Source organism: Dendrobates tinctorius, unplaced genomic scaffold, assembly GCF_039654945.1.
Source record: "Dendrobates tinctorius isolate UK_male_01 unplaced genomic scaffold, ASM3965494v1 ptg000294l, whole genome shotgun sequence".
Taxonomy (NCBI): domain Eukaryota; kingdom Metazoa; phylum Chordata; class Amphibia; order Anura; family Dendrobatidae; genus Dendrobates; species Dendrobates tinctorius.
In genome coordinates this window covers 1,433,832-1,460,587 of record NW_027361961.1, presented here as the reverse complement: position 1 = coordinate 1,460,587, position 26,756 = coordinate 1,433,832, and the positions used below count along the sequence as shown (strand labels likewise).

At 44.9% G+C, this 26,756-nt stretch overlaps 1 protein-coding gene across 1 annotated transcript in view; it reads left to right on the top strand.

The window, feature by feature from the left end:
- Nucleotides 1-26,756, top strand: part of LOC141072978 (uncharacterized) — a 138,217-nt gene that overhangs the window by 97,890 nt on the left and 13,571 nt on the right. The window contains 7 exon segments of the mRNA XM_073560244.1: nt 1,340-1,487; nt 1,617-1,793; nt 1,877-2,000; nt 2,083-2,180; nt 2,379-2,469; nt 13,643-15,147; nt 17,679-17,867. Coding sequence (XP_073416345.1) covers nt 1,410-1,487; nt 1,617-1,793; nt 1,877-2,000; nt 2,083-2,180; nt 2,379-2,469; nt 13,643-15,147; nt 17,679-17,867 — 2,262 coding nt within the window. The 5' untranslated portion in view covers nt 1,340-1,409.

Sequence of the window (26,756 nt, the reverse complement as noted above, 5' to 3'; positions counted from 1 at the left end):
ACATTGTGCACTGCTTACACTCTGAAATTAGCTGATGGCATCAAAACGACGCCATGCAGAGGGAAGGTGAGTAAAATTGTTCATTTTTTTATGTGAGCAGCATGATGGGGGCCATATATACGAGGATCAGGTGGCATCTATACCACGATGATAATGAGAGTCGTGTATATCAAGGTGGGAATGGGGGCCATGTATACCAGGACGGGGTGCCATGTAAACCAGGATGGGGTTGGGGGCCAGCCCTATATACCAGGATGATTAACCATGTAAACCAAGATGGGGAAGGGGGACATGTATACCAGGATGAGGGGCCACTTATACCTGGAATGGGGGCCATATATAACTGGATGAGGACATACATCTCATAAATGAGAGCATATATACCTGAATGGAGCCACTTATACCAGGATTGGGACATATATATACCAGGATGGGGGATATATATATACAGACCCTATTACCCCTATAACAATATCAGCAGCAGATCCCCCTCCCATAACAGTGTGTCATGACCACATTTTTTGCTTCAATTTTTTTTCTATTTTCCTCCTCTAAAACCTAGGTGCGTCTTATGGTCTGGTATGTGTTATAGTCCAAAACATTTGGTAATATCTGTCCGTTGTGTTTTTGAAAGCAAAAAAGCTTTTATAACAGCCTCAAACTTCTGTGTGTGACTCAGACCTGAGATCTAACGTGATAGAAGATTACAGTGCGGGGAAGACGGGAAACCTTCATATAGACGGCCGGTGGGGATGGAGTCAGTGACGGACTCTGGCCAAATATGTTTCTAGAGCCGTAGTAGAAGATGAAGATGTCGTCCTCATCATGAAGTAGTTATTTCTCCTGTCCCGTGTAATGAATATCTCCTGCAGTATTGCTAATGCCGATTCCAGTGTCGGGAAATGAGACGAGAATTAGCGTTATGGAAGATGAGTCTATGAGGAACGTATTCAGCTGCCGACTCCGAGGGAGAAACTGCTTGTTGTCTGTGGCCTAAATATATAGGTTTTATTAGATGTCAGGGAAAAAAACAGAATGTTTTAAAATAATAAAAATATAATTGCTGCTTGGGTCCCCGCCGGTCTCTGTATTTTTTGGTTTGTCCTAACGAATTTGTGATTCCTACAGCAAATCAGTTGCCGAAGCAGTGACTAACATAGCCAGTGACTGGGAGCATGGAGGAGATGTGTTAGTCAGCAATTCAACTTATGTTCCAGTCCATAAAAGACTAGAGAATACATCTACACGTTTTATCTTCTGAAATGTTTCCCCTTATTGTCTCCAGTAATTGTATTATTATACGGAATTCTTTATAATGATTCATCGTCTTCCCATTCAGGTCTCTACAATATCAGATCCTGTCAGTGGACATCTTCTATATTAAGAGAATTTTTCTTGACTACCCAAGAATGGATATGGAGAGGGACAAGATGGTGGAGAGGATATTACACCTCACCCTAGAGATCCTCTTCCGGCTTACTGGAGAGGTGAGAGATTCTGATGACGTCACATTACATCATTCTTATCTATGGGAATAACAGATGGACAGAACTGGAGAGGTGAGGACTCTGGAAATGTCTGTAGTAAGATTTATTAATGTGTATTTCCATAACCAGGATTACATAGTAGTGAAGACCTCTAGTGAGCGCTGTAAGGACCCTGTGTCCGAGGGATGGGGAAGACCGCTGAGCCCAATCACTGGGCCTCCACCTCACCCACTGATACATGAGGACATCAATGACCAGAAGATCCTAGAACTCACCTACAAGATGATTGAGCTGCTGACTGGAGAGGTGACACTGCTGGGAATGCTGGGATATTATACAGTAACGCTATGAAGGGATCGGGGGGATGAAGGTACCATTGTATGTGTCAGGTTCCTATAAGGTGTCAGGATGTTGCTGTCTATTTCTCCATGGAGGAGTGGGAGTATTTAGAAGGGCACAAAGATGTGTACAAGGACGTCATGATGGAGGTTCCCCAGCCCCTCACATCACCAGGTAATAGACAGGACTAAATACACACGGCCTATAATTATTTTATGTAAAGAATGAATTCAGTCCCTGTATGTGTTTCCTCCAGATCTATCCAGTAAGAGGACAACACCAGAGAGATGTCCCTGTCCTCTTCTTCCACAGGACTGTAAACAAGAAGATCGCAGTGTTCCTCAGGATCATCAGGTAGATGGAGAGAAGGTGTCAGGAGATCTCCCCTATGATGTGTAGACGGCTGTGAAGGTCTTGTGCTCAGTCTTGTTTTATCCACCAGTATTATATGGTTTATACTTGTGTAATGAGAACGGTGGAGATGGCAGGATTAGAGCTGATCATAGATGGGACTTCTCCATCTGTCGGTGACTTTTACAATATTTGTTTCAGGGTGAAGATCTGACCCATATTAATACTACAGAGACATATGTGAGGGGTGATGAGCGGTGTAAAGAGGAGATTCCCACATATGACTACCCAGGTGAGTAGTAACCACTAAATGCAGAGAAGTCACAGATTCTTCTCAGTCACCGGCTGTGGCTGCTTTATTGGTGGTGTAGTCTGGACGTGTCACAGTCATGTGATCCCCATTTTGCTGGTAGGGCACAACATTCTCCTCCATCCAATGGCTTTGTGAAAGTGTGAAAACCCTTTTGTATAGAGCTTACAACCTGCTGGATCCACCTACACCCGGAGATTAGAACACGCTGACCGTTACCAGCTCAGGTCTGTAAACTTCAAAGCCAAATAACAGCGTATGTAGAATGTGCTGACAGGATGTAATGCAGGGCATCTAAGAGAAAGTGGAGGGTAATGATGCTGTTGGCTTCCTAGATCCCTGATATCTTCTTGGATGAATCTCCCTTCTCTCCCTTCTGTGCTGCTGAATGTGCTCATATGGTCCCTACAAGACCAGGTCCAGTCTTTCTGGCCAAACTTCGCTTTTATGATCGACAACATTGAATGTGCAGTGAGGCCAAGTGTGAATTTCTGGACAATAACAACAGAGTTTCCCTTAATCCTGACATTTAGATTTCTTTTAACACCGACTAATGTCAAACAGGATTGTGATAAACCACATAAAGCACATTACACCTGTGCCATGATATATCTGTAAGCTGTGCGTGGCTGATGGCTGTAATATACATTTATTCACACCTGCAGGAGATGTGCTGGCATGGCTCTAGCCCTGGGTTCATGAATTCACTACACGTCATAAAGTACATCATATTTTCGATCCTAAGGGATTCCGATTACTGCAAAATCTCTGCTGAAATGGGAGCGCTAATACTTTTTCTATTTTTCTGGTCAGGACTTACAGTAGCTCCAATGGTCCGCCATAAACTCCAGTGCCACTCCAGTTTAGTATTGGAGTTCTCCCCTCATGCAGACTTTGTTTTTGGGGATGTAACATAGAACAAAAAAATGTCTTTTTTTTCATGTTTATTCTGGTTGATAGTTTAATTGTGGTAGGATCAGCCTGCCTCAGTTATGTGCAGGGCCGGCGTTAGCACCAGGCAGACCAGGCAGCTGCCTAGGGCCCCCGCTCCCCCAGGGGCCCCCCAGCCAGTGGCATGCCGCTAACAGTGGCATATCACGCAGCCGCTATGGGGCTCTCATGAGTCAGGGGGCCCGCCGGCCGCCAGTGCCGACTCCCCCCCCGGATTCAATTGAGAGTATGGTGACTTTTCTCCAGAAGTGCAGGGGTGAATGAGGAGGGGGTGTGTCTGGACTACATCTCCCGGCATGCACTGGACACGTCACTCCCGGAAGTATAGTGTGGATTGAATGAAGAGACTGGAGCAGGTGAGGAGCGAGCGCCACTGCTGGGGGGAGTAGTCCTCACCTGGGGGGGAGTAGGTCTCTGCCGGTCCATGGTGTGGGCTGCTACTCTCTGGTATCAGCCTCCTGCATTACTGGGATGTTCATTAGTAACTCTGTGTTTCCCCGGGAGGTAATGAGAAGTGTGGGATAATTCACATGCTGCGCTCTTCTGCCTTCTGTGCAGAAGTGGCTCCTCTGGGTGCAGGCTGCTCTCTGTCACCAGCTGCTCCTCAAGATCCGTCTCAGCCATCTCTGGTTATTCAGGCTGAATAAACAGCAGATTTGTTTTCTGTTTCTTTGTTTTATTCTTTGCTTTATTCTTCTTTGTGGCCGAGAGATGAAGAATGAAGCCGATGTTTGTTGTTACGAATGTGCAGTCCCCAAGTCTGCGTTAATTTTGCCTGAAGTTTTTTTTTTTTTAACAAGTGATTTTAGATCTGAGCATTTTGTATTTTTTTTAAACTTGCGGCTGTACATGATCAGCAGGGTGCACAAGGGGTTAATGCGGATGGGGGCAGCAGGACCGGGCACCACAGAGCGTGTCCAGCCCCCGCTGCTGCCACCATGCATGGCATAATGATGCTGTACTGCTGCAGGACGACGCGGCCGCTGGTGGCCCCAAGTAACAGGACACATCCAGCCCCTGTAATATCCCGGCCCACTCCATCACCCTCTAATATTCATTATATAAAATATATCATAATGTGTCACCTGCAGAAGTACAGTTCAAAGCAATGATGGAGGAGAGAGCGTCAGCTGATGCTCCCTCTCCCATTATTCCCTTCTGCCTCTGACACTGCATGTGCGCGATGACGTCACTTCATCGTGCACCCACTGTGTGCTGTGCAGACTGCAGCCACTGAGACCGGAGCCGAGCCGGAAGCAGCGCGGGCAAGAGGAGGAGAGGTGAGGATTTCATTTTTATTTTTTTTTAAATATATCAGTGAGTAGTGGACTGTGGGTCCATTCTCGGGGGGGGGGGGCTACATTATATTCTATGGGGGGCTGTATTATAATCTATGAGGGAGGATTGCATCATACTCATTGATGGGGCTACATTATATACTATGGGGAGGTTGGCTGTATTATATTCTATGGGGGGCTACATTATATTCTATGGGGGGCTGTATTATATTCTATGAGGGAGGATTGTATCATACTCATTCATGGGGCTACATTATATACTATGGGGAGGTTGGCTGTATTATATTCTATGGGGGGGCTACAGTATATTCTATGGGGGGGCTGTATTATATTCTATGAGGGAGGATTGTATCATACTCATTCATGGGGCTACATTATATACTATGGGGAGGTGAGCTGTATTATATTCTATGGGGGGCTACATTATATTCTATGGGGGTTATATTATATTTATTATATTTTATGAGGGGTAAATGCATCATACCCTATGAGGGGGCTACATTGTATTCTATGGGGGCTGCATTATTTCTATAGGGGGGCTAGATTATATTGTATGGGGGCTTCATTATACTCTATGAGGGGGCTACATTATATTCTATGGGGGGCTGCATTATACTATATGAGGAGGGCTACATTGTATTCTGTGGATGGGCTACATTATACTATATAAGGGGGGTGCATTATATTATATGGAGGGGCTGCATTATACTCTATGAGGGGGCTACCATATATTCTATAGAGGGGCTGCATTATACTTTGATGGGGGCTGCATTATATTCTATGGGGGTTACATTATATTGCATGGCGGGGCTGCATTATACACTGAGGGAGCTACATTATATTCTGTGGGGTGGCTGCATTATGCTCTGTGGGGTGGCTGCATTATACTGTATTGAGAACTATAGGGAATACAATATACTATATGAAGAACTATGGGGTGCATTATACTATGGGAAGTGAATTGTAATACATGGATGACTATGGTGGTGCATTATATTATATGGAACACTACGAGGAGTGTATTATACTATATGGAGGACTGAGTGTATTTTAATATATGGAGGGCTATGAGGAGTGTATTATACTATATGGAGGAATATTCTATTCTTCCGACAGGTATGTCCATCCACCCAGCTCTCCTGCTCTCCTGCTGTCTGTCTATGAAGGACACACAGTGCGTCACCCAGCTTTGCACATAGACTTGCCTCTGCACCTAGCATTCACATGGTATGTCCATCCACCCAGCTCTCCTGCTCTCCTGCTGTCTGTCTATGAAGGACACACAGTGCGTCACCCAGCTTTGCACATAGACTTGCCTCTGCACCTAGCATTCACATGGTATGTCCATCCACCCAGCTCTCCTGCTCTCCTGCTGTCTGTCTATGAAGGACACACAGTGCGTCACCCAGCTTTGCACATAGACTTGCCTCTGCACCTAGCATTCACATGGTATGTCCATCCACCCAGCTCTCCTGCTCTCCTGCTGTCTGTCTATGAAGGACACACAGTGCGTCACCCAGCTTTGCACATAGACTTGCCTCTGCACCTAGCATTCACATGGTATGTCCATCCACCCAGCTCTCCTGCTCTCCTGCTGTCTGTCTATGAAGGACACACAGTGCGTCACCCAGCTTTGCACATAGACTTGCCTCTGCACCTAGCATTCACATGGTATGTCCATCCACCCAGCTCTCCTGCTGTCTGTCTATGAAGGACACACAGTGCGTCACCCAGCTTTGCACATAGACTTGCCTCTGCACCTAGCATTCACATGGTATGTCCATCCACCCAGCTCTCCTGCTCTCCTGCTGTCTGTCTATGAAGGACACACAGTGCGTCACCCAGCTTTGCACATAGACTTGCCTCTGCACCTAGCATTCACATGGTATGCCTTTCAGCTAACCCCAGCTTACCCCAGTGTTATTTATGACCTTGTTTACTCTGGCTTGATCATATACATCTGGTCCACTCTTAATTGTCTGGCCAAGATGAGCAGAGACCACTCCTCTCTGCTTCACACCTGACTGCACTTAGTTGTACATATATTGCAGAGTACAAGTCTGCATTGTGATTGCTAGAAGTGTGTGCTAGAAGTGTGAAGATTAATTTAAGAATTAAAACCAGAATTGGAACTGAAGGGAACTGAAGGTAACTGGACACAGTCACTGTAAACAATGTTTCTGTTTGTTTTCACTTTCACCCCAATAATCCTTCACTTTCTGCTAATTCCCCTAATCCCTACTCCTAGTAAGGAACTGTTCATCTCTTCTTCAATCCTCCCCATCCACCTCACCTCCGCCTCAAAACTGTTCCTTAACATACAATCCTCTGTCTCCAAACACAGACAGCCCCCTCATGCCCTCTCCTGCTCCCACCTGCTAACACTTTCTCTGCTCCTTCTCACTGCTGGTGATATCTCTCCAAATCCTGGTCCTCCTCACCACATTCCCACAGTCATTTCTACCTCCCATCCACGCTCTATCACAACCTTCCGTAACCTCTCCAACCTTATACCCATTCACCCAGCCCCCGCTTCCCCAGTCCCACTAACAGGAGCTCTGTGGAACGCTCGCTCTGTCTGCAACAAGCTTTCCTACATCCATGATCTTTTTGTTACTACCAAACTCTCCTTCCTCGCCATCACCGAAACCTGGCTCACCCCTTCTGACACAGCCTCTCCTGCTGCACTTTCGTATGGCGGCTTCCACCTTTCTCACACCCCCCGCCCCAGCAGCAAACATGGTGGAGGAGTTGGTTTTCTCCTGTCAGATACCTGCTCCTTCACCCCAATCCCACTGCCACCCTCTGTTACCCTCCCTTCCTTTGAGGTGCACTCTGTGCGCATCTACTCCCCCTCCAACCTCCAACTGGCTGTCATCTACCGCCCCCCAGGGCCAGCCACCACCTTCTTTGACCACTTCACCACCTGGTTACTTCATTTCCTTTCCGCGGACATCCCTACTATCATCATGGGCGACTTCAACATCCCCATTGACACTTCCCTCTCAGCTGCCACTAAACTTCTATCTCTCACTTCCTCCTTCGGCCTCACTCAATGGTCTTCTACAGCCACCCACAAAGATGGCCACACACTGGACCTCATCTTCACCCGCCTCTGCTCCCTATCTAACCTCTCTAACTCACCTCTTCCTCTCTCTGACCACAACCTGCTCATATTCTCCTCCCTCTTCACTCCATGTCTACAATCCCCACCCCACAAACTTTCACACCCTCGCAGGAATCTTAAACACCTTGACCTACACTCATTCTCCGAATCCCTCCTCCCTCTTACAGATATAAGTTCCTTACACAATGCGGATGACGCTGCCGCTCTATATAACACCACAATAGCTGTAGCTTTGGAATCCACTGCCCCACTTACACATACCAAAACTCGCAAAATCAACAGACAGCCCTGGCACACCAGCCTGACCAAAGAGCTGAGGCGAGCTTCCAGGGCTGCTGAGCGCAGATGGAAAAGATCCCACTCCAACGAGCATTTCATCGCATTCAAACAGTCCCTCACTACTTTCAAGACCACACTCGCCACAGCTAAACAAACCTACTTCTCATCTCTCATATCCTCCCTGTCTCACAACCCTAAACAGTTATTCAACACCTTCAATTCTCTCCTCCGCCCCCCAGCACCTCCTCCCTCCCCACTCATCTCAGCTGAAGACTTTGCCTCATTTTTCAAGCAGAAAATTGATAACATCAGGGACAGTTTTGGTCAACAACCCCCAGAGCCCTTCCTCCCGACTTCCCAGCCCTCCACCTTCAAAACCAACTTCTCCACCATTACAGAAGATCGACTCTCCACTCTACTCTCAAGATCACATCTCACCACCTGTGCACTCGACCCGATCCCATCCCACTTCATCCCAAACCTCACCACAGTCTTCATCCCAACCCTAACCCATCTCTTCAACCTATCACTAACAACTGGTGTTTTCCCCTCAAGCTTTAAACATGCCTCCATCACACCTATCCTCAAAAAGCCCTCTCTTGACCCATCCTCTGTATCTAGCTATCGCCCTATATCACTTCTCCCATACGCCTCCAAGCTACTGGAACAACACGTCTACCTTGAACTGTCCTCCCATCTCTCTTCTTGCTCCCTCTTCGACCGCTTTCAATCTGGCTTCCGGTCACACCACTCCACTGAAACTGCCCTTACTAAGGTCACCAATGACCTCTTAACTGCCAAGAGCAAGCGACACTACTCTGTCCTCCTCCTCCTGGACCTGTCGGCTGCCTTTGACACAGTGGACCATTCCCTATTATTACAGACCCTCTCATCCCTCGGCATCACAGACTTGGCCCTCTCCTGGATCTCATCATACCTAACAGACCGGACATTCAGCGTCTCCCACTCACACACCACCTCCTCACCTCGCCCCCTATCTGTCGGAGTCCCACAAGGTTCAGTCCTAGGGCCCCTGCTGTTCTCTATTTACACCTTTGGCCTGGGACAGCTCATAGAATCTCATGGCTTTCAGTATCATCTTTATGCTGATGACACACAGATCTACATCTCTGGACCAGATATCACCTCCCTACTAACCAGAATCCCTCAATGTCTGTCCACTATTTCATCCTTCTTCTCCACTAGATATCTGAAACTCAACATGGACAAAACAGAATTCATCATCTTTCCCCCATCTCACGTGACCCCCCCTACGAACCTATCAATTACAGTAAATGACTGCCCACTCTCCCCAGTCCCACAAGCTCGCTGCCTCGGAGTAATCCTTGATGCTGATCTCTCCTTCAAACCACATATCCAAACCCTTTCCACTTCCTGCCGACTTCAACTCAAAAATATTTCACGCATCCGTTCATTCCTCACCCAAGAATCTGCAAAAACCCTAGTCCATGCCCTCATCATCTCTCGCCTTGACTACTGCAACCTCATGCTCTGCGGCCTCCCCTCAAACACTCTCGCACCCCTCCAATCTATTCTAAACTCTGCTGCCCGACTAATCCACCTGTCCCCCCGCTATTCCCCAGCTTCTCCCCTCTGTCAATCCCTTCACTGGCTCCCAATTGCCCAGAGACTCCATTACAAAACCCTAACCATGACATACAAAGCCATCCACAACTTGTCTCCTCCATACATCTGTGACCTCGTCTCCCGGTACTTTCCTGCACGCAACCTCCGATCCTCACAAGATCTCCTTCTCTACTCCCCTCTTATCTCCTCTTCCCACAATCGCATACAAGATTTCTCTCGCGCATCACCCCTACTCTGGAACTCTCTACCACAACATATCAGACTCTCACCTACCATCGAAACCTTCAAAAAGAGCCTGAAGACCCACCTCTTCCGACAAGCCTATAACCTGCAGTAACCACCGATCGACCAAACCGCTGCACGACCAGCTCTACCCTCGCCTACTGTATTATCACCCATCCCTTGAAGATTGTGAGCCCTCGCGGGCAGGGTCCTCTCTCCTCCTGTACCAGTTATGACTTGTATTGTTTAAGATTATTGTACTTGTTTTTATGTATACCCCCCTCACATGTAAAGCGCCATGGAATAAATGGCGCTATAACAATAAATAATAATAATAATAATAATAATAATATGGGAAGTGTATAATACTATAGAGGACTGATAAGTGTATTATAATATATGGAGGTCTGAGGACTATAGTGAGTGTATTATACTATATGGGGGACTATAGGGAGTGTATTATACTATATAGAGGACTGGGGAGTGTATTATGCTATATGTGGGACTATAAGGAGTGTATTATACTATATGGAGGACTATAGGGAATGTATACTATATGAAGGACTATGGGGAGTGTATTATACTATATGGAGGGCTATGGGGTGTATTGTACTAAACAAGCACCGAGTGATTGGATTGTTGATGCTGGAACAAAAATCATTGTTCTCAGCAGCACATCACAGGTGTAAACTGTAGAGGTGCTGCTGATGACATGATACTGTATGGGGACAAATTGATCCATTAGTGATTGTTCTGTCCCCATTCTTTCTCCGTTGGTGTAAAGAGGCCAGGAAACAAGTGTGGAACGACTTCAATATTGTCGATCACACTCGTTTAGCGGCCTGAACACAGCGCACGTAAATACAAAATGCTTCTGTGTGATGTGCAATATGTTAGCATTTGGGGCCCCATTTTAAACTTTTGCCTAGGGCCCCACTTTGCCTAAAACCGGCCCTGGTTATGTGAGTAGTTTCTTCTTTTTTTAAGTCTCCATTACCTCTTCCAAATGTGCAAGATCTAAATTGAAGCCCCAGCTCTGCAGTATTATAAAAAGTTCTCTTTTAATGTCTAATATTTTTTCTTGAAACTCATCTAAAAGAAAATATTGGCCCTTATGATAGTTTAGATTGCCAAGAATCAACAAGCCCCGTACTCTAATTCAGTGTTCCCCAACTCCAGTCCTCAAGAGCCACCAACAAGTGAGGTTTTCAGGATTTCCCTTAAGATTGCACAGGTGAGATCTGCTCACCTGCACAGGCAATAATTCCACCACCTGGGCGATACTAGGGAAATACATAAAACCTGAGGACTGGAGTTGGGGAACACTGCTCTAATTACTGCAGAGAGGTTTCACCACTAGTTACTCATATTTTACTGATGAAGACTATTGAATTTGAACATTTCAATAGATGTGTTATTGTCTATAGTCACAGTTTTTGATTACAGTAGTTACTGCCCATAATACTCCCATTTTTCACATCTGACGTGTCGTTTTATGTGGTGATAAATTTGGCATTCTTCACAAAGGATAATAACCATGTATAAGTATATAAGGGGACAATACAAATATCTCTCCGAGGATCTGTTTATACCAAGGAAGGTGACGGTCACAAGGAGGCATTCTCTGTGTCTGGAGGAGAGAATGTCTTTCCACCAACATAGAAGAGGATTCTTTACTGTTAGGGCAGTGAGAATCTGGAATTCCCTGCCTGAGGAGGTCGTGATGGCGAACTCAGTCGAGGGGTTCAAGAGAGGCCTGGATGTCTTCCTGGAGCGTAACAATATTGTATCTTACAGTTATTAGGTTCTTTAGAAGGACGTAGATCTGGGGATTTATTCTGACGGAATATAGGCTGAACTGGATGGACTAATGTCTTTTTTCGGCCTTGCTAACTATGTTACTATGATAATAGGAAACAAATGGACCTCACAGATTATTTTTCAACTTCTCTTGAATCCAATAATACCCTGTACATGGTTATACACTACTGTCTGGGAACATGGCAAGGTTAAGAAGGGAAGGAGCGTCATTTTGCTATTTGAATGCCCATCTTCTTGGAATAGTTTACAGACACAATGTATTGGTTACCTGGCAGCTCAGAATATAGCTACCACGATCAGGCTTGGCACTATCTACTCCGCTTTGCAGATCCCAAGGATTACCTTGCTCATCATCCTTTACGTGGATCTGTTCTTACCCATAGACCCCGAGGCTTGGGCCATGGTGCTACCTGCTGTTCTGTGGAGTGAGGTGGGATGAAGAATAGTCAGGTAGCTGGGTCAGAACCAGGAGGGCAGAGAAAATGCAAAATCAGAAGAACAAGATTAGTCACTAAGGGGTCACAACAGCTGAGCACAGAGAAGACTGAATCAGAGAAGAACAAGGCTGTGTCCGGCATCTTCCTGCAATTTGCTTTGAGCTTTAGTAGGGTGTGGTGCTTTCCAGTTGGTGAAAGCAGAAAGCAGATTACTCCAGATGGACAGCACACACACCCATAATGCCAGACTGGATGATCACAGCATCCCTAATCTAAGTGGCTGAACAGAGCCTGCTCCACCCAGAGCTTCTGGTTCCCACATCTCCATCCCCAGCATTGCCTACTGAATGAATAAGGCCATGCCTGGTGAAAGAAGCAGAGGTGGCAGGTGCAGATCCCAGACAAGATGGTACACACCACTATCACAAGCCTTAATATGACAAAATGCAGAAAACCAGAGCAGTAGAAAACCCCATAAAGTGGCTCCATTGTGGAAATTATAACCCTCAGTGAATTAATCTATAGTAGTGACTATTTTGACTCCACAGCCACTTTCCGGAAATTAGCATGCAGTGGATGTTGGAGATTGAAAAATTGCAAATATTCCATTTTATTATGTACCACATAGTGCCCAGATTGTGCTCCAGGAGACACCGTAAGTTAAGTGGGTTCTTCTCACTATAATAATGACAAATACATGGGTGCTAGTTTTGGTTTGGACACACTGCAAGGTTCAGAAGCGAGAGGAAAATTTGACTTTGTGAATGTGGATATTGCTGGATTGGTATATAGAAGGCATGTTGCTTTTCAAGAGCCTTTGAGCCATTAATAATATGGAAACCTCTGTTCTTCCACAGAGAGATGGTGGACCAGAGTGGGGTAATGTTTTTTGTGCGATTAGTAGAAGTTTTTATTGGTGGTGTTTTTACCTACAAAACGTTGTTTGGTGACTTTTTATTCCATATTTCGGGGGGGGGGAGCTGAATGACAAACAGTTGTACTCCACGCTCTACTGGTTCATCCTATAAGATTTTCTATTAGATTGTGAATGGTCATTGTCTTGATGAATGATTCAAGATTTCATAGAATCATAGAATGGTAGAGTTGGAAGGGACCTCCTCGGTCATCTGATCCAAGTCCCTGCTCAGTGCAGAATTCAGTAAATCATCCCAAACAGATGTCTGTCCATCTTCTATTTGAAGACTTCCATTGAAGGAGAACTCAACACCTCTTGTGGCAGCTTGTGCCACTCATTGATCACCCTCACTGTCAAAAGGTTTTTTCTAATATCTAATCTGTGTGTCTTCCAATTCAGTTTCATCCTATTGCTTCTAGTCTTTCCTTGTGCAAATGAGAATAAATCAATAAAGCTATTTTTACATAATGTAAAAAATAATTGGTTTTATTCTTAGCAGATAACTGTACCAGGAGATCAGAGGGACAGCTGACTTCTTCAATTTTAAAATCAGATGATACTGAGATCACACAGGATACAATTAAAGTGAATGCCACTATTCCAGATATACCATCATCCCTTCACAGCAAAGATCTGTCATCTGATTCACTACCGACTACTAAGGGAAATCAAAGACACAAAAGAGGCATTAAAAAACAAACTGCTCCTAAAACAAGGAAGTCTTTATCATGTTCAGAATGTGGGAAATGTTTTAGTCAGAAGTCAAATCTTGATGGACACAAAAGAACTCACACAGGAGAGAAGCCTTTTCCATGTTCAGAATGTGGGAAATGTTTTAGCTGGAAACATCATCTTGAAAAACACCAACGAACCCACACAGGAGAAAAGCCTTTTTCCTGTACAGAATGTGGAAAATGTTTTGCACAGAAATTTGAACTTGTTAGACACCATAAAGTGCACACAGGGGAGAGACCTTTTTCATGTTCTCAGTGTGGGAAATGTTTTAAACGGAAATCAAATCTTGATTGCCACCATAGAACTCACACAGGGGAGAAACCTTTTTCATGTTCTCAGTGTGGGAAATCTTTTAAGCGGAAATCATATCTTGATAGCCACCGTAGAACTCACAAAAGGGGTAAGCCTTTTTCATGTTTAGAATGTGAGAAATGTTTTGCAGATAAATCACATCTTATCGAACATCAGAGACGGCACACAGGGGAGAAGCCTTTTTCTTGTTCAGAATGTGGAAAATGTTTTGTGAAGAAATCAGATCTTAATAGACACCATACAATCCACACAGGGGAGAAGCCTTTTTCATGTTCTCAATGTGGGAAATGTTTTACCCGGAAATCGAATCTTGATAAACACCAGGGAGATCACACAGGGGAGAAACCTTTTTCATGTTTAGAATGTGGTAGATTTTTTGACTGGAAATTTCAACTTAATAACCACCAAATAATTCACACAGGGGAGAAGCCTTTTTCATGTTCAGAATGTGGGAAATGTTTTAACCGGAAATCGAGTCTTAAAGAACACCAAAGAACCCACACAGGGGAGAAGCCTTTTTCATGTTCAGAATGTGGGAAATGTTTTGTGAAGAAATCACAACTTGTTAGACACCATAGAATCCACACAGGGGAGAAGCCTTTTTCATGTTCAGAATGTGGGAAATGTTTTAACCGGAAATCGATTCTTAATAAACACCAAAGAACCCACACTGGGGAGAAGCCTTTTTCATGTTTAGAATGTGAGAAATGTTTTGCAGAGAAATCACATCTTATCGAACATCAGAGACTCCACACAGGTTAGAAGCCTTTTTCCTGTTCAGAATGTGGAAAATGTTTTGTGAAGAAATCACAACTTGTTAGACACCATAGAATCCACACAGGGGAGAAGCCTTTTCCATGTTATCAGTGTGGGAAATGTTTTAAATGGAAATCAACTTTTATCTTCCTAAAAGGGCTATCCATGAGTAGGACAATCCCTTGTTATTCCTGTTTGGTCTTATTAAAGTAAAAACATTTATACTCTCCTCCTGCTCCAGCGCCATTCAAATTCAAGCAGCTTCAGGACTTGCACTCCTAGAGCTCACATGAGGTTTTTACATCACATGAGCCCTGCACCCAGTCAGCACTGCCGTCACTGTCCCAGCCTTCAGACATATTGAACATCAACATTAAGGCTGCTCTCTGACTTCCTCTTGATGTCCGATTTGTCCGAAGGTGGGGACAGTGATTCAGTACAGACTGGGTGCAGGGCCCAAATGACTTATCAACCTTAAGTGAGCTCCTAGGAATGCAAGTGCTGACACCTCTGGAATGGTGCCAGCATGGTAGGTGACTATAAATATTTTTATTTTAACCCCTTAACGTCCAATGATGGACAGAGTCCATTTTTTCATTACTTTCAATGGTGAAAAAAAACATTCACCATAAATGTAATTTTAACATTTTACTACCTTATCTGGGCATGTGGTGTGACATAGTGAGACACATCCTGTTTAATTCATAGCATACCAAACAAGAAAATAATGACCATATGTCCCATATAAAAATATATATCTTCGTCAGGGGGTCTGACGAAGGCTATAGGCCGAAACGCGCGTTGGGGAGGGGCGGCTATCCTAGGCGGTCAGGAATCTTTATAGCCCGTAAGTTATAATTCTATATAAAACTGTCAGTTTTGTACTTTGTTATTTTTGAGTTTTATACTGCGGGCTTATGTACTTGTCCTGTGCCAGGATACGTCTCATGTAGGCAGACATATGGACGGATATGGTATAGGTGTTTAAACTGGCTTATTTTATATTACATACCTATATGGTGACACCTGTTGGCTGTTCAATATACTGCACAAATTTTTTTGCACTTTCATTGGGATTTTTGCTGGTTATTTTTTATTTATTCTTTATACTGTATGTATCTGCACGATTATTATATTATATTTTTCACATTATCATAATTTTATTAATTGCACTAATATTTTTAGCAGTGTTATTATCCTGTCACTATGTATTTTTCATAAATATACACTGCACATGTGTGTCTGTTGCAGCATGTTTCCCATTATGGGTGTGATTTTACATACTGGTTAGTACCGCCCCCTTTTGTTTGTACTGGATATTAAATTGCATACATACATTGATGCTTTGCAATAATATTTTTATATAAATCCTGTTTTTTATTGTATAATTAATTAAAGATATATATTTTTATATGGGACATATGGTCATTATTTTCTTGTTTGGTATGCTTTGTGTAGTTTTTATGACTGTCCTTTAGAAATATTACATAGTCTGTGGTGAGTTTCAGTTAAATATAGACCATTTGGTTTATAACGATAAGTGAAAAACTGCTCTTTCACTGCATTCTCTTTGTGTGTTCTGTTTAATTCATGAAGAAGGGACTCTGAAAATTACAAATCTTATGCACACAATGCAAGAACTTCCAAAAATTAGAAGGAAGAGGGATTCTGATACATAAAGAACATAAAGGAGGGTCTCATACACATTCCTGTTATGAATGGGTCACCGAGAAGGATAGCAGGCCCAGGCTAAGCCACAGAAAATCAGAACTTCCAAAAATTAGAAGGAAGAGGGACTCTAATACATAAAGGACATAAAGGAGGGTCTCATACACATTCCTTTAAAATTGTTAGAAAGTGGTACTCCTAGACTCATAAAGTCTATGCACTAAGTGCAAAGTCTGAAAATTATTTAAAGGAGGGACTCCAATACACCCTTGATGACATGTAGTGGAGGCCTCAGAAAACCCCTTTTCTTCCCATTGTTAAGATATGTAAAGCCTATGCTCTGAGTGCAAGGTCTAGCAAAAATTTAAATGAGGGTGTGATGACACATCATTTTATCTTAATTAGCCAGATATCTATCTTCAGTAAGCCATGAGGAATAGACGGTTATCTATATGAAGACTTTTGAATTTTGCAATTGTTCTTCAGTTGGTCAAGAATGGTTCACTGTTGTCATGAGTCTTAAACGCTGATTTTTGATAATTTTAAATGGCTAAAGTTTGCCTCTTATATCAGCTCCTACAATTTATTGTCTACTTTCTTTGCAAGACACTGATGCAGGGTCTTTGAACAATGGATGTTTGCTTAATATATTGAATGACCATTGTGTTGGTCTTGTAGCTTGTTGTCTTACAAAACAAAGAAATAAGAACTATGCAAATTGATTAAATAGTCAAACAATACACAATAACCTCATCACGTATTCCTCTTGACCTCTGGATGCTGGCTTGAAGGACAACAATTGTGAGCTATATAAGTGGGATATGCCTCTAACAATATACGTGGAGACAGCTAAGATATTCACAGACACAAAGAACCAGATTCTCTTTACATAACCACAGCCAGGAACACTTTACAGGGTAGCTGCCAGATTTTGGCTCTATCACGAGTGACACAGATCTGACATTCTACAGGATGCCAGCTTAGAGGACCACGGCCCTGGCTGAAAGAATATAAATCTGCTTCATTGACCACCACTGAACCTATGAATACATTTGTGGTAGTCAGGATTTGGAGCTACCAGTCACCGGAGGCCCTTGTTTGTGAAAGCCAGGAATGGAAGTCACCTGGCTCCGTGGAAATGTTCGGAGAAGCCAGGTTGTGACCTTCCCAGCACCTGGCCTTGTATCTCAATGGACTGCCAACTTCCTAAGCTTCTTGTTACCTCTTCTCTGTGCAAGGGAGAGGTGGAGGTAGCTGGCCCTGGAAACTCTGAAGTCACAGCTGCTCTTATCCCAGCGAATCAGTGGGTGATACTGTGATTTGCACCATCTTGGGTATTTTGCTGGTACTGTTTGATGTGTTATTTGCCTGTTTGTGGTTCAATAAAGTATTGCCACACTGTTTAACCTCATCCTGTGTTGTCTGAGTAGTAATATGCACACGGTAAAATGAGAGTGGTTGTCACGCTGCTGCTATGCAGGTAGATGCAAGCTCCAATAGATGGCAATAGAGTGAAGGGAGGACTGCACACAGCAAGAGCAGACCTGCAGTGCAGCAGTGAGGCTGTCACCAGGTGACAGCAGAATAGTCAAACAAGCCAAATCAATATTAGTTTGTAGCGCAGTACCAAAGGAATAAACAAACACAGGACTCTGAAGCAAGCCAAATGGGTCAGTACCGGTCAGGACCAGATATGCCAAAAACAAGAGACAAACAGCAGGTCAGGGTCCAAGCTGAGTCAGGTACCAGGGAGTCCTAAACATGAAAGTAAAACACTGAGTCGGGACAGGGAGTGGGAAACAAACAGATACGGGCAAAGTCAGCAACATCAGGAGGACAAATCAGGGTACTACCAGAGTCAGATACTCATGCCGTAGGCAGAAAATATAACTGACATGGCCTGCAGGATGCAGCAGGGAGAAATAGCAAACCTAAATCCAAAATGAGGCCAAGCAAAGTTAACCCTTGACATGATCAGCCCGGAAAAAGGGCAGACAGGACTCAAAACCCAGACAGGATCATGACAGCGAGCATTCTGTGGGATGAGCTCTGGTTCATGTGGTTTTGGTTAGCGGACTAGAGCCGCCGCTGATCCCCGTGTCTCCAAAGAGGGACTGCAATTTTAAAAATATTGTGAATTTTATAAAGATTGTGATGAGGCCCTCTCCCATGACTACCTCCTTGGGCAACATTACATTTTGCCTTCTTGTGAATGTCTTTTTACAGATGACCACAAACTGCCTAAATTTGTCCAAGAATTCAAGGAAACCATCTGTCTTGATTGTGGAAGAGATTTATGTGACCAAAAGGAACACTCACTTCCATTAGATGATACTGACATGAGACAAAGAGAGAGAATTTTCAAAACAGTGGGACTCCTAGACAGGGCCGGCGATAGGGGCAAGCAAACTAGGCATTTCCCTAGGGCCCCCATCCCCTAAGGGGCCTTTACCACTGGTCAATGATTATCTTTTATTTTCCCATCTGTTTGTACTATATCCAGGGTTGGACTGGGGTACCTAGGGCCCACTAGGGTAATTGACTCTAGGGGCCCACACTACAGCTACCATAAACGGTATTACTACTTGTTAATTTTTCGGCCTTTCTAACATGTGCCTTTTCGCAAACTATACAGTGTGCAAAAGAACTGTAATGTGCACTTCATAATATCAAAAGTTTTTTTGTTAAAATGGAAGAAACGCAGGGTTGGACTGGGGTACCTAGGGCCCACCAGGGGAATTGACTCTAGGGGCCCACACTACAGCTACCATAAACGGTATTACTTGATAATTTTTTGGCCTCTCTCAAGTGTGCCTTTTAGCAAACTATACAGTGTGCAAAAGAACTGGAATGTGCACTGCACAATATCAAAGGTTTTTTTTGTTAAAATGGAAGAAACACAAGATGACTGTCAAACTTCCTTGGTCTGTGGCTCCATGCAAGATCTCGCCTTGTGAGCTAAGGATGACTCTGAGAAATTTCAGCAATCAGCTCAGAACTACATGGGAGGACCTGGTCATTGACTTGAGGAAAGCTGGGACCACAGTCTCAAAAATCACTATTAGTAACACACTACACCTTCATGGATTAAGATCCTGCAGGGCATGCAAGGTCCCACTACTCACACCAGCAAATTTCCAGGCCCATTTGAAGTTTGCCAATGACCATCTGGATGATCCAGATGAGGCATGGGAGAAGGTAAGGTGGACAGATGAGACCAAAATAGAACATTTTGATATAAACATCCCTTGCTGCATTTGGAGGAAGAAAAACAATGAGTACAACCCCAAGAAGACCATGCCAACCATGAAGCATGGTGGGGGAAACATCATACTTTGGGGGTGCTTTTCTGCAAAGGGGACAGGACTACTGCATCGTATTGAAGGGAGGATGGATGGGGTCATATAACGCAAGATTTTGGCTAACAACCTCATTACCTTAGTAAGAGCATTGAAGATGAGTAGTGGCTGGGTCTTCCAGCATGACAATGATCCTACATTTTTCACACCCATCGGGGTAAGTACCTGTATTTTTCTTGTCTTTATTTTTAATTTTATTTTATTGTTTTCCCCTTTTTTTTCTCTATTTTTATTATTATTTCTCATTGTTTCTTTTTATTTTTAATTTCGCTTGTGCATTTTTCCCCTTTTTCACCCTTATTTTTTCTATTTTATTTTTAATTTAATTGTTTTATTTTTCAATTTTTATTTCTTATATTTTTATTTTTCGTTTCTTGTTTTCATTAAATTTCATGTAATTTTTCATTTTTCCTCCCCTTCCCCCTCTTCCTACAATTTTTGATTGTTCATACTTCACTTGGTTTTCCTTTTTTATTTCCTATATTTTTCACCTTATTCTATATCTTATTATATTTATTTTCATTTTTATTCTTTCTTTATTCCCCCTTTTTTTGTCTTCATCATTTTATTTGCAGCTCTATTTCATTTTATCTTTATTTTTTTTAGCTTTATTTTTGTTTTCCATGCCCCCTCCCTTTTTTTCATTCCTTCTTTATTTTCACCTTTCCTCCTCTTTGGGCTTTTTTCCTGTTTTTTTGCATGTATCCCCTTGTCCTCATTGTACATTCTCCCGTTCTTTACCCTATTTCCTACCCTCCCTCCTCCTTTCATTCTCCACAGCTTTATCTGACATTCTCCCCTCTCAGCGCTATTGCACAGGCACCAGGGACGCGTCTTTTCATGCCTTCACTGGGCTCTGCACTGCGCATGCACCCGCCATGATACAGCGCAGGTCCCCCTCAACACACAGCGCATGCGCCCCCACAACAGCGCTCCAAGCCTGGGCTTCAAGGCACAGCTCCAACGCTTCTCCACTGCGCTCACTCCTGCCCGCTCCCCTGACATCTGGTACCCAGGGTACTTTAACCCACTGACCACCAATGCCTCCACACATCACCACAGACGGCGCATTGTGCCCCACGCTTCCAGGTACGCCCCGCAGCACCACTTATTCTGCTGCACATTGTTTAACTATGCAATGCCCACATGATTTTAACTCATGCACCGCCTGTCCTCCCGGCTCATTTCTGGACTCATGCCTGGTCCTGTACCCTGCCAGACTTCCATGTATGGCATTTTAGGTATTCCTCTCTTCTATGGGTCTGTCCTCCAGCTTTGCTGCTCTATGAGCCCACAGAATTTTGCTAAACCTTTCCTATTTCCATTATCAGCCCCTCCTGTATACTCATTCCGCTGTGGCCTCCCCTCTATTCTACTTCATTTTTGCCTTAAGGTCAGTTTTCATGTTAACACTGCCTCAATTATCATGTTGTATCATGTCATATAACTTTCTCTAGCATGCCAGCCTCGCCATAGCCCTGCTCTGTGACTGCATCTATTAACCCACAGTATCGAATTCCTACATTACATGGGCGTGATCTATATTTATATTGAATTTGTATATTATTTCTGACATCAACACACTATTCCTCTGTGGTGTCTTCAATAAAACTTGTTTGCATTGAAAAGCAAAAAAATTTTTTTGAGTGCAGCTGTTTTCTATTTACTTGATGATTTTCAGAACTAAGCTCCAGGTTTAGATTGCACCTGCCAGAGTGCACGCCTTGTCTATACTATGATCCAAAACACACAGTCAGGGTAACTAAGGAGTGGCTCCATAAGAAGCATTTCAAGGTCCTGCAGTGGCCTAGCCAGTCTCCAGAGCTGAGCCTAATAGAAATTCTTTGGAGTGAGCTGAAATTCCATTTTGCCCAGCGACAGCCCTGAAACCTGAAAGATCTCAAGAAATCTGTATCTTCCATCTTTCATCATCCTTTTCTGGCTCTATGAAGCCAGAGCTGTCAATAAAATTAGAGGGAAGAGGTGGATTATTATGAACTGGGGGTGTTTGCCCCCAGTTCGTCAGGGGACTTATTATATCCCACTTCCAGGGGTCCCGGTTTGGAACTTGCAGCTCTCTAGGGCCCTCTCACCCTCTGGTTAGTCAGGGAACTACACCTGGATAAGTAGTTGCCAGGAGAGCTGCCTTGCTGTGTACTGGCTATTGGGCATGCTGCAGTGAGGGCGATAAAACTACTCCCAGTCTCAGGCAGGAAATACACTTATAAATCTTGGTCCGTCACTGCCTGAGTCTACCCAAAAGCCCAGAACACTTTGCTGCCACCAGCTCCTAGTTCTTATGATTAATATCGGGTTAGGAGCCAACCCAATCAGTAGCATTGATTTAGTTCAGAGGATGTGGTAATAAGTTATTAGAGCAAGGAAAACAAAACTAGTAAATATTATCACTTTTACTCCAAAAAAGAAATGGGCAGTATTTACAAAAAGTGTATAAAAGATGTTACAAAGGAGACATTTACAGTATGTACAGGCAATTACAAAGTAAAGATGGATTAAAGATGAGCTTACATGTTTCAGTTACTGGCACGCCATGTGGAGATGGTGGGGGAGGGGAACCGTCTCAGTTCATCAGGTCACAATGCACAGCATCTCATAGCTGGATCCCCGGGCAAAAAACACCCTCTTCATTGGGCTTCATAATCTTATACCTGCTATTCATGACTTCACTGAGTGGGCAGAGCTATGGAATATACTCCCCTTGTCCAACTGCTACTAAAACTCATAGCCGTCAAAACTCGGATGAGAGGCTCGTAGAGTGGCGGCAGAACCATCCAAAGACATACTGATAGGGAATTTAGATTGTGAGCCCCATCGGGGACAGTGATGAAATGTGTGCAAACTGTAAAGCGCTGCGGAATATGTTAGCGCTATATAAAAATAAAGATTATTATTATTATTATTATTATTAACCATCATTTTTCAGAGTAGGAAATTGGTGTTCTTTTAAGTCTGAACATGAAGTGGCTGTATGACCCGTTGAGTGTAAATCCATTTCTCGGATTCTGCTGGTGCCGGAGATTAAAAAAACTCACTGGTGGGTGGTTCTACCGATGCACATGCCAAAAATGTATTTGTCCTACTTCCAGGCCTAATCTGCGTGATCATATACTAGTTTAAAGGAACAAAGAAATCTGAAACCATGAGCTACTACTTTTTACTTTCAGTTTCCCAGCAGTATGCAGGAGGGAGGGGTGAGAGGAAACACCCACACATTACTGAGGGAGGGGGAAAGAGGGAGATAGGATTACACGCAGGCAGGTAGAGAAGGAGGGCTGCAGCTTGTGCAGGGGGGAACTGTAAGGGGGATCATTGCTGCAGCATTTGGACTTTACACAAACCTAATGGGGGGAAGGGCAGCATGTGTGTGTCCCAGTAAATTCAGTGGAAAGTTCTCAAAGTGTACTTAGGATATGAGCATATTCATATTATTGTGACACCTTCCCATTTTGGACTGCGCTACGGAAGCAAGACCTCTCGGTACTACGCCATGCGCACCTCAGCAGGCTCGCCTCAGCAGGACAACCCATCTGCATTGCCATGCTCGTTGCCCCTTTTGTGTTTAACGGTAAAGTCGTACTGTTGGAGGGCAAGGCTCCAGCGTAGCAATCTAACATTAGTACTAGACATGGTGTGCAGCCAGCTCAGGGGGTTGTGGTCGGTCACCACGGTGAAGGTGCATCCATACAGGTAGGGCTGCAAATGTAGCAGGGCCCAAACCATGGCCAGGTACTCCTTCTCTATGGTGGAACAGGCCACTTCCCTTGGCAGAATCTTCTGGGTCAGGTACAACACAGGGTGATCTTGGTTCCCAGAGTCGACATGGCTGAGCACAGCACCGAGGCCAAACTCGCTGGCATCGGTCTGCACCAGGAACAGCCGACTGCTGTCAACTTCCTTTAGCACGGGAGAGTTGCTCAGGGATGTTTTCAAAGCCCAAAAGGCCACCTCACAGCCATCTGTCCAGTCGACTGTTTGGGGTAGCTTCTTCCTGGTGAGGTCCGTCAAGGACTTTGCTAGGCTGGTATAGTCTGGTACAAAGCACCTATAGTACCCAGCAGTGCCCAGGAAGAACATCATCTGTTTCTTGGTCCTGGGGATGGGCCAGGACACGATAGCATCCACTTTCCCAGGCTCTGGCCTCATAAAACCCCTGCCTACCCGATGCAGGTAATGGACCTCTTTTCATGCTCATCTGGCACTATCCTAGCTTGATGGTCAGGCCGGCTAGGTGGATGCACCCGAGCACCTCCTGGAGATGCTGCAGGTGTTCCCAATTGGAGCTAAAAGAAGCAATGTCATCCAGGTTTGCCACTGCATACCTCTCCAGTCCTCGAAGCAGGTGGTTGACCATCCGCTGGAAAGTGGCAGGGTCATTCTTCATGCCAAATGGCATGACTGTGGACTCGTACAGTCCGAAGGGGGTGATAAAGGCGGACTTCTGTGCCTCGGGGCTCAGAGGAATCTGCCAATATCCCTGACTCAAATCCATAATGGATAGATATTGCGCACCAGCTAACCTCTCAAGCAGCTCCTCGATGTGGGGCATTGGGTGCCCCTAAGAGGCAGTGATGGCTCTGTTCCGTACACCTCGTAGACACACGGCTCCGCTCAGTACACCTCGTACACACACGACTCCGCTCCGTACACCTCGTACACACACGGCTCCGCTCCGTACACCTCGTACACACACGGCTCTGCTACGTACACCTCGTACACATGCGGCTCTGCTCCGTACACCTCGTACACACACGGCTCTGCTACGTACACCTCGTACACACACGGCTCCGCTCCGTACACCTTGTACACACACGGCTCCGCTCCGTACACCTCGCGCACACACGGCTCTGCTCCGTACACCTCATACACACACGGCTCTGCTACGTACACCTCGTACACACGTGGCTCCGTACACCTCGCACACACACGGCTCCGCTCCGTTCACCTCGTACACACACGGCTCCGCTCTGTACACCTTGTACACACACGACTCCGCTCCGTACACCTCGCACACATGCGGCTCCGCTCCGTACACCTCGCACACACGCGGCTCCGCTCCGTACACCTCGTACACACGCGGCTCTGCTCCGTACACCTCGTACACACGTGGCTCCACTCCGTACACCTCGTACACACAGCTCTGCTCCGTACACCTCGTACACACACGACTCCGCTCCGTACACCTCGTACACACACGGTTCTGCTCCGTACACCTCGTACACACGCGACTCCGCTCCGTACACCTCGTACACACACGGCTCTGCTCCGTACACCTCGTACACACACGGCTCCGCTCCGTACACCTCGTACACACACGGCTCCGCTCCGTACACCTCGTACACACACGGCTCCGCTCCGTACACCTCGTACACACACGGCTCCGCTCCGTACACCTCGTACACACACGGCTCTGCTCCGTACACCTCGTACACACACGGCTCTGCTCCGTACACCTTGTACACACACGGCTCCGCTCCGTACACCTCGTAAACACATGGCTCTGCTACATCCACTCTGTAAACCCCTCCTGACCCCACACAGAAACTTCCCCTCATCCAGCACCATGACAACCAGCACAGCAGAGTCCTGCATACACTGAGGCCCCTGATCATGTGACCCCTGACTCCTCCCCTCCTGTGACCTCATCCCAGGTCCTGTGCGCACAGAGCGGCCATATATGTGGAGTGCGGCTCTGCGGGTGGAGGCTCCACACCAGGACTGTAGCAGGTAAAGACCCCAATATCCACAGGTGTCCCTTCTAATTGGGGGGAAACTATCCCCTCTAATAATCCTCGGACAGTTCTGACAAACACGAGAAAGTGCCCCTTTATGGATGGGACAGAAAGTCTGTTTAGTCACTTTAGCTCCATAGTATCAGCTCTAATCCAATGGTGAGAGAGCGATTTACCCCGAAGAGTCACAGATTGTGGGGTTGTTATATAATGTTATATTTAGGGGGTTTTGTGTTGTCTCCTTATAAGAATCACAATGGTTTTGTTCCTTTTCCGCTGATAGAAACAAACGACCCAACTATGAAAGACGGGAACCAAGGAAACATGGATTACTCTCCTAGTACGGGGCCTCTAGACACATAATGATTTTCAAGTAACATTTGGAGCCTATGGGAAAATGCCCCCAAAAGCCTCTTATCCAGAGATAAAATCTCTGTACATGGAGACATTGGCCTCAGATATCTCCTGTCTTGTTCTTACAAAAAATCTTTTCTAAAAGCCTCAAACTTCTGTGTGTGACTCAGACCTGAGATCTAACGTGATAGAAGATTACAGTGCGGGAAGACGGGAAACCTTCATATAGACGGCCGGTGGGGATGGAGTCAGTGACGGACTCTGGCCAAATATGTTTCTAGAGCCGTAGTAGAAGATGAAGATGTCGTCCTCATCATGAAGTAGTTATTTCTCCTGTCCCGTGTAATGAATATCTCCTGCAGTATTGCTAATGCCGATTCCAGTGTCGGGAAATGAGACGAGAATTAGCGTTATGGAAGATGAGTCTATGAGGAACGTATTCAGCTGCCGACTCCGAGGGAGAAACTGCTTGTTGTCTGTGGCCTAAATATATAGGTTTTATTAGTAGATGTCATTAAGAAAATAGAATGTTGTAAAATAATAAAAAATACCATTGCTGCTTGGATCCCACGCCGGTCTCTGTATTTCCTGCTCAGTCCCAACGAACTTGTGATTCCTACAGCCAATCAGTCACCGAAGCAGTGAGTAACATAGCCAGTGACTGGGAGCATGGAGG